The following is a 9,157-nucleotide window of genomic DNA, read 5'->3' on the forward strand; positions in this document are numbered from 1 at the left end:
ATGAGACAGGGTCTCACTCTGTTGCCCAGGCTGGAGTGCAGTGGCACGATCTTGGCTCACTGCAACTTCCACCTCCCGGGCTCAAGCAATTCTCCTGCCTCAGCCTCCTGAGTAAATGGGATTACAGGCACTCACCAGCATGCCTGGCTAATTTTTGTATTTTTAGTAGAAACAGGGTTTCACCATGTTGCTCAGGCTGGTCTCAAACTCCTAACCTTGTGATCTGCGTGCCTCGGCCTCCCGAGGTGCTGGGATTACAGGCGTGAGCCACTGTGCCCAGCCAAGTTATTTTTATTCTATATTCCTTTATTTATCTATTTGTATATTAAGGAGTTTGACTAGACTCTCATAAGGCTTTGGTTCTCAACTCTGATGTGCAGTTAATATTACACTGGTTAAATTATTTTTTTCCAAGTTTCCATCCCTGAAGAACTTGATTCATTTGGTATGCGATGGGTTCTAGGAATTCCATAGGTGATTGGGATGCATGGGTAGGTTAAAGAAGTAGTGACCTAGCTCCTTCTAGCTTTGACATCTTACAATTCTAATTGTAGTACAAGCATGACTGTGAAAGTGCAGCAGAAGTCAGATAAATTAAGTGTTTTATTCATTCAGGGGCAGGGAATATAACCCCTTGCTTGCTGGCTATAGTTAGGGCTTAATGGAAATGATGATGTTGACAAAGACTTTGAAGAATAGTTGGAAATGTGGGCAGATGGATGATTGCATTGTTGGTGTTCAGTTCAACTTAGTTGAAGGCCAGAAGACATACGAGGCAATAGGGGGGAAAATGACCTGTTTTGGTGCCATGGACCGTGGTTCTAGTCTTGTTTTTCTCATTTTACGTGTCACACTTGGTTGTCCTTTTGGAGACGATAGATTGTATTATTGCAGCTGTATCCTTATTCAGTGGAAGTGGAACATATGGTGACAGATACCATGGGACTGCTTTGGGAACTAATTGGGTATATTCTTCCTCAAGTCTTTTGTGGCTGTGCTCTTTGAGATCCATTTTGACCACCCCATTGGTTTTCTGGTTAGAAACAAAGAATATCAGGACCCACTCTGTTATCTAAAATAGTAGTTTTGCTGTCACAATGATTATTATGAAACCAAAGTTGGCTTTTTTTGTTTAGATAAACCCATAAAAAAGCAACATTCTGAGTAAATTATATAGCGTCCACTTGATGAAATAATAAGCCTAAGTTTAGGGAATGAAAGTAATGATCTAATGCAGTATTTAGAATGGGTATACAGTATGTAGTTATTAACCAAAAAGTCACATCCTGCATTCTTTTAATTTGTGCAAAATTTGTCATTAATTGCCCAGGAAACCTCTGATTTTTTTCATAATCACATCATAGCTATTGACTTTTTTCCCCTTCTTCTGCCTTAAAATACATCCCTATAAATAGTAGATTACATTCAGATTTGTAATACCCCCTTTAAACATTGATTTGCTAAGTTTAGCTATGTTGCTCTCTTTTTTAAAAAATAGATTTTTTCCCCCAACTTTGCCTTTGAGTTGTTACTGACAAATCACAATTTGTTGTTTTTTGTTTTTATTTTTTTTGAGACTCCGTTGGTGAGGCTAGAGTGCAGTGATCTCGGCTCACTGCAGCCTTGACCTCCCCAGGCTCAGGTGACCCTCCCACCTGTTTTGTTTGTTTGTTTGTTTCATATTTTTAGTAGAGATTGGGTTTTGCTATGTTGCCCAGGTGGGTCTTGAACTCCTGGGCTCAAGTGAGCTACCTGTCTCAGTCTCCCAAAGTGCTAGGATTATAGACACGAGCTGCCATGCCTGGCCCACACTTTGTTTTTTCATGTCAGTTGGCTTAAAATTTTGTTTAGTCCTTCTGCTCAGTATGAGCTTGCTAATTCTGAAATCCTTTTTGATTTCATTAACTACCACTGTATGAAGGAATTGTATACAGTATTCTACTTGCAAACAGATTGAGAGATGTGTTCTGACTCTTCATGCAAACACATTATAAATGGGGCAGGGTCAGAAACACAGAAGTCAAAAATTGAAAAGAAAGAACAGGATAATGTGTTAGGAATGAGGCAGCCAAGCTGATATCCAGCCAAGAATCCAGTCCTTCCCTATTCCTGGCAACTCTCTTAGATCAATTTAGGATTTATAAGTTGGCCTGTGATAATCTCATGCAGCCCTTGATGATGTTGATTTGTTGACTTTGAAATTAGAGAAGAAATAACAAGGCTTTTGTGATTGACTACTTGCACAGAATAACCTTTACTAATTTGCTTGTTGGCCTTCAGTAGCAACAGAGCCCTTTAGAGAGTGACATTCATCATGATTTATTTGAATGAAAAAATAAATAAAAAGAACAACATAGCTAGATCTGAGAAGAGATCTCAGAATTCAGAAAGTGTCTCCAATTTCAGGAAGGAGTGTCTTGGGAAAATTACTGCTATTGCATCCCTTGTCTTTTTTTTTTTTTTTTCTTTGGAGATGAAGTTTCATTCTTGTTGCCCAGGCTGGAATGCAATGGTGCGATCTCGGCTCACCGCAACCTCTGCCTCCTCGGTTCAAGAGATTCTCCTGCTTCAACCTTCAGAGTAGCTGGGATTACAGGCATGTGCCACCATGCCCAGCTAATTTTGTTTTTTTAATAGAGACAGGGTTTCTTCATGTTGGTCAGGCTGGTTTCAAACTCCTGACCTCAGGTAATCCACCTGCCTCGGCCTCCCAAAGTGCTGGGATTACAGGCATGAGCCACCATACCCAGTCCCTTGTGTCTTTTTATCTGCCAGATTGTTAAGAGGAATAATAGAGTCGGAAGTGTATATCAAATTTGCCTTGTAAGCACATTGAGGATTACTTACTATTTTGCAGATTGTGTTCTGTGTTCATGCTCCCTGGGGTGGTGTTGCAGGACTGCTTCTGCTTCATCCAGAGCACTTGAGCTGTTCTCTGCTTACATATTTATATATTAGGATTTCATGTATTATTGATTGGATACAGTTCTGTTTTTTTAAAAAAATTTGAAAATCTTTGGTTTAGCTCAAATGCCAAGACTTTATAGAGAATGTATCAGAAGATCAAAAAAGGTAATTTATATACCCACAGTCATGGAACTATTTAGAGGTTGACAGAGATTAGAAACCATCCAGGTTTCAACCGGCCATGTCTGAACTTCCTATCCAGGACATTTTTGCTACAAAATGTTGATTTGATTTTCCATTTTGAAAGACACAGAAGTGATCTGTGAAATGGTGATTAGCACTAGGTGGCCCCAGGCAGCCTTGGAATGCTCCATGGTTCAAATGCCCAAGACCAGATGGAAGTCCAGAAGTGGATGACTCAAAGTTTATTAGTTTTGCCACCTGGGCTGTACAGCCAAACCAGCTGCCACAAGGCAGCTCCAATTTTGACAGAGCAGTAAATGAACATTAAAGTGAGTTTAAGTCCCAAAAATAAAGTAAAGGAGAATGGCTGCGGCAGCAAGGAGATTTATCCAGGCTGAGTCCTATTGATATTTCTTGTAGGAAGCACAGCTGCTGTGCTAGGTAGGGGGCAAGAAAAGGCCTGAAAAATCATGCCTTGAGTTGTTCCAGGAGCCAGTCGCAATTTGGGCTATGTTTTAATGACGGGCTTGGTGGGTTTTCCAGTCACATCTGATGATCTAGAAAGGGAAAAGCAAGCTGGTACTATGTCATGGTTATGTAATGTGGCCAGGACCACTTTTTATTCTTTTATGGAATTCATGGAAAATCATTTGATTACTTCCTTTCCATAGTTCTGCAGTGGTGGAACCATAAGTATTCATTGGAACATAAGATATTTGTGGCAGATCACCAGGAAGCAATTCATTAACCTCATATTATTGTCATATTAAGTTGATCTATTGTAGATTTGTCAAGATCTGCCCATGAAATACTGCAATAGTCAGAAACTTACTCTAAGGTTTTAGATGACTCCTTTAACAGATCTGCAGTTCTCAAAAACTGAATTGAGTATGACAATGAGAGTATGGGGCTAGGAGCAAATTGGGAGAGGTACAGTAATGTTTCTTTAAATGAGGATGATCTACTAATTAATTTTAAAAAGTCAAATAATCTTGATCTTTTGTGTCAGAATGCTTTGGGCCACAAGTAATGGAAGACCTGGCTAAACTGACTTAAATAAATGGAGGGTTATTATTACTACTTTTTTATGTCATCAGAAATTTAGAGAAATGTGGCTCCTGGCTTTGGTACATCTGTCTACTCAGTGATGACACAGGCTCTTTTGGTATCATCTTGGTGCAAAATAAAAGGAGATACATGCAGAGGGGAAAAATGTATGAGTTGCTGTTGTATATTGCTGTGGGTTTGATGATAAAGGCTGGCCCATGGTTCCATCTGCTTGGTCAACCTCTGCTTTCAGATAATCTTTTTAAGGGTTGAACGTTTATATGTTTATATTTCTCAATTGACTATTACTTAGTCTCATGTAATAATGTAACACCATTCTTCATTTGTGTGATAAAAGTACAAGTGCCTGTATATTTTCTAACTTGATGGACAGTTTTTTTTTCTGCTACAATGACATGAAGTGAAATCACTTTCATAATATAACATTCTGTTTATGAGTATAGATAAACTAGCTGTTCTATTTTATTTATTTACTTTTTTTCCTGGTAGGTGGCGTGTTTGTCCCACATAGCTGCAAATTATCTTATTGGTCAAAAGGAAGCAAAACGTTGGGGTACAGCTCATGGAAGTATTGTTCCTTACCAGGTAAGGCTACGGCAGTCTAAAGTTGGGCTGTTGTAATTTGCCGTTTTATATGATGTGTTTTCGGAAAATGATTCCTTTATATGCAAAAAATCCTTTAGCTTTTTTGGTAATGTATCTGTGTCTGCCTATAACAAGGTTTTGTTGTTCACCTTAAGTTCTGTTTTGCCTGTTTCTTCATCAGAAAGAGATCAGTAACAGGACCCTTAAATGGATCAAAGGAACTCGCTGAAAGCAAGTGACTTTTGGGCTCATATGTTGGTTTTCTTTTTTTTTTTCCACCCAAAAGAGGCACTGACTGTAGCCATTTTACAAAGCATGATTTGTTAACCATGTCAGTTATAAAACAAATGTTACCTACCCCATCTGACAATAATATTCTCACAGGATTGAGTAAAATGAAAATTTGCGTGTGATGGTTCTTCATTTTTGGAACAAAGCAGATGGCTCAGGAGCTGCTGTTCTTTATTAAGTGTCTAAACTTGTCCTTAGAAATTCTTGACTTTGGCTAGTGTAAATGGATATGTGAAGTAACTGTGATCTTTCAAAAATAAAATTTAAAACAAAACCTAGCTCTTCTTCCAATCCCTAACCTTTGCTTGGTCTAGTTATACCGTGTGTTGTTGTATTTATTAATGTATCTGCCATATCTTCTGTACTCTATTGTAAGCGCTTAAGAGTAGAGGTCACTTTTTTATCATTGTATGTCTTCTCACAATCAATGAAAGCACATGTTAGGTACTGTAGACATATCTGTGGAATGAATGAGTGAATTTTACTGGAGTAATTTCAATACTAGTGCTCTTGGGAGAAAACAAAAAAGTCAGCATTTTTCATTTACCAGGAAATTCATCAACCCTGCTAATCATCCTTTTAGCTTTAAGACATTATTTCCTTAGGCAAAACTAGTTTCTTTTCCATTTTTAAAAATCAGATTTTGAGGAAAGCACTGACCCAATATGAACCTAGGATTCTTCCCTCTCTGTTTATATTTGTGGCCCCTTACCGGAGGCATTACTATGATTACACTGTAGAACTGCTTTTCAACACATTGAGTTAATCTTTAGATGTAATTACAATTGTGGAGGTATTTTCTCCAGTTCTTCTCCTTTGCCTCTACCATTGGTTTTATGACCACCATTAGTGACATTTTGCTTCCCCACTTCCTAGCTCTTTGTGACTGACCCTATACTTCTAACCTGACCTGCTTCATTTCACAGAAGTCATTACATTTTTGAATTGGCTAGAGATCATCAGATTTCATCTTCTTGTTTTTCAGATAAGAAATCTCATACCTAGATTGGGCAGATGGATTCCAACTATGGTCCCTTGCCTCCTCGTTGAATATTCTTTCAGATCCTGCTACCTTTGACAATAAAATGTGATTTCAATTCCCTTCATCAACTCTACCCCTACCAAGGGTCTCCATCAAACTTGCTCCTAGGTCAAGGGTCTGAGCAACTACATTTATACTCGTCAGTGATAATAGAGGTCTTTCTCAAGGGTATTTAAACAGATGTTGGAATCTATGTGAAATCATCTCAAATAATGGAAGTCTGGCCTTCAGTCTTTCATTTATTTATTTTGAGACGAAGTCTTGCTCTGTCTCTTAGGTGGGAGTGCAGTGGCACAATCTCAGCTCACTGCAACCTCTGCCTCCCAGGTTCAAGCGATTCTTCTGCCTCAGCCTCCTGAATAGCTGGGACTACAGGCATGTGCCAATGTGCCTGGCTACTTTTTGTATTTTTAGTAGATATGGGGTTTTACCATGTTGGCCAGGCTGGCCTCCAACTCCTGATCTCAAGTGATCCACCCACCTCAGCCTCCCAAATTGCTGGAGAGTGCCACCATGCCTGGCCTAGCCTTCAGCTTTTGATGTACATGGGGAAAGCATTTCTTAGTTGGAAGTTTCTCTAGTGTAATTCCAAATCCCATCACTAGATAGGTGTTCACTACATTCAAACATTAAGTTTATAGTTTATTTTTTGCTCATTTTGAAAATGGAATGTCATTTTAAAAAACTTTATATAGACTTCAGCTATCCCTTCTGGGCATGTGCACCTAGACTAGAGTTCTGGCATCTTGGGTATGCCCTCAATTATTTCACTATGTGGTAAAAAAAAAAAAAAAAGAAATCAGAACCTTGGCTTTTATTTTGGAAAGTAAAAGGCACAGGACTCTCTTTCTCTCTCTCCTTACCTCCCTCTGTGTGTGTGTGTGTGTGTGTGTGTGTGTTTGTGGTGTGTGGTGTGTGTGTATGTATCTGTGTCTGTGTCTGTTCTTCAATGATAGAATTGTGTTTTTACTGGTTGAATTGTGCCATTCACATAAAATGGATACTATGCTTATTTGATTTTAGTTGATTGCAGCTTTGTTATCTGTAAGAAATAGGAAATCTACCAGGATATTTCCTCAGGAGCTCAGAATTAATTTGTTTCCTCTTTTAAAGAACTAGTTCAGCACTGTGATTAAGGAATAAATGCAAATTTAGCTGAAATGAAACTAGCATACCAAGATGGGCCCTAGATATGCTTAGAGACCCTAGCCTGTTTTCAATTTTAAGAATAGATTGGGGGAATATTTTTGTGGGTGAATGCCAAGATAATTATAATTCAGTTTTCTGTAATAATTACAGCTTTGCGTCTAAGTTAAGTTGTCTGAGTTTTGGGCTGACTGTCTATAATGGAAGACTCTGATGGTCACAGGAGTTACTTAAGATGCCCAGCTCACTCTCCTCAATTCTTACTGAACCCTCTCTGAAAGATTATATACCTTGAATGCATGGAATGTAAATTTCAGAAAAGTAGTGATCCTTGTTTCGCGTGTTATTTTATAAGAATGCAGTTCTTCTCAGATTGATTACTCATGCCCTTTCCTTTCCTATTCTTTGGCTGCCAGCTTTTTAAGATTAAGTAAGTTATATAAAGGTAGACAAAGCTGAGATAATCATTTTGCTACTTGTTGAACATATTGGTGGATGCTTTACTGAGAATTCAGATTTATATTTATTTATTTATATATTTAAGAGACTGATTCTCACTCACTTTGTGGTCCAGGCTGGAGTGTAGTGGTGTGATCATAGCTTATTGCAACCTCGACCTGCTGAGCTCAGGTGTTCCCATTAGCTGGGTTCCTGAGTAGCTGAGACTGCAGATGTGAGCCACAGTGTCTGGCAGGTTTCAGACTTTTATGAAAAGTTTTAGATTTCACAGCTTCTTTTGTTTCCATTTCTAGTGGACCCTGCCACAGAGAAGCATTTAGCCCAAGGGATTAATGGTACATAATATTTCTGTTAACACACACACACACACACACACACGTATTATTATTATTTTTTTGAGATAGAGTCTCACTCTGTTGCCGATGCTGGTGTGCAGTGGTGTGATCTTGGCTCCTTGCAACCTCTGCCTCCCAGGATCAAGCGATTCTCCTGCCTCAGCCTCCTGAGTAGCTGGAATTAGACGCATAAGCCCCCATGCCTGGCTAATTTTTGTTTTTTAGTGGAGATGGGATTTCACCATATTGGTCAGGCTCGTCTCAAACACCTGACCTCAAGTGATCCACCCGCCTTGGCCTCCCAAAGTGCTGGTATTACAGGTGTGAGCCACTGCATTCAGCCCCTATTAATATTTTTAATGCATAGGTATGTTTCCGAGTCCTTTAAACAATTGTGCTTAAAGACAGGAAGCTTTTAGAGATGGTAGAGGAGGGTGCAGAGAAAGCAGATAGCTGGATTTCAAAAATAATATATTTTATTATGTAGCATAGTTGTCTGTGGGGCCACTGCCCTTTAGATACATGCCTAGCAAGATAATTCTCTTAATTTCCTAGCCTGCATATATCTAAAACTCTTGTCCAAATTTTTTAACCTTCTAGGAACCTTCATTTGCATATCCTCCTTTGCTTGTGAGCTACACTGACCTCTACCTGTCTCCAATATCATAGAAGATCCATTCACACATATACTCATGAGGACAGGAGACGATACTGAATATAGTGGAAAAAATGGAGTTTTTATTTACTTATTTTTAAATTATATTTTAGAGCATACAAGTGCAGTTTTGTTACATGGAAATATTAGGTAGTGGCAAAGCCTGGGCTTTTAGTGCAGTCATCACCCAAATAGTGCACGTCATACCCAATAGATACTTTCTCATCCCTCACTCCCCTCCCACCTCCCACATTTTTGAGTCTCCAGTGTCTGTTATTCCACTCTCTATGTCCATGTGTACATGTTATTTAGCTCCCACTTGTAAGTGATAACATGCAGTATTTGACTTGCTGTTTCTTTCTTTTCTTTTTCTTTCTCCTTCCTTCCTTCCTTCCTTCCTTCCTTCCTTCCTTCCTTCCTTCCTTCCTTCCTTCCTTCCTTCCTTCCTTCCCTCCTTTCTTTCTTCTCTTTCTTCTCTTTCTCTCT

At 39.0% G+C, this 9,157-nt stretch overlaps 1 protein-coding gene across 1 annotated transcript in view; it reads left to right on the top strand.

Annotated features, from left to right (window-relative positions):
- Positions 1-9,157, top strand: part of SUGCT (succinyl-CoA:glutarate-CoA transferase) — a 681,636-nt gene that overhangs the window by 134,073 nt on the left and 538,406 nt on the right. Inside the window, exon 7 of the mRNA XM_017506146.1 lies at positions 4,648-4,743. Within this exon, the coding sequence (XP_017361635.1) occupies positions 4,648-4,743 (96 nt within the window). The remainder of the gene's footprint in view (positions 1-4,647; positions 4,744-9,157) is intronic.

This window comes from Cebus imitator, unplaced genomic scaffold (assembly GCF_001604975.1).
Source record: "Cebus imitator isolate Cc_AM_T3 unplaced genomic scaffold, Cebus_imitator-1.0 Scaffold349, whole genome shotgun sequence".
Lineage (NCBI taxonomy): Eukaryota > Metazoa > Chordata > Mammalia > Primates > Cebidae > Cebus > Cebus imitator.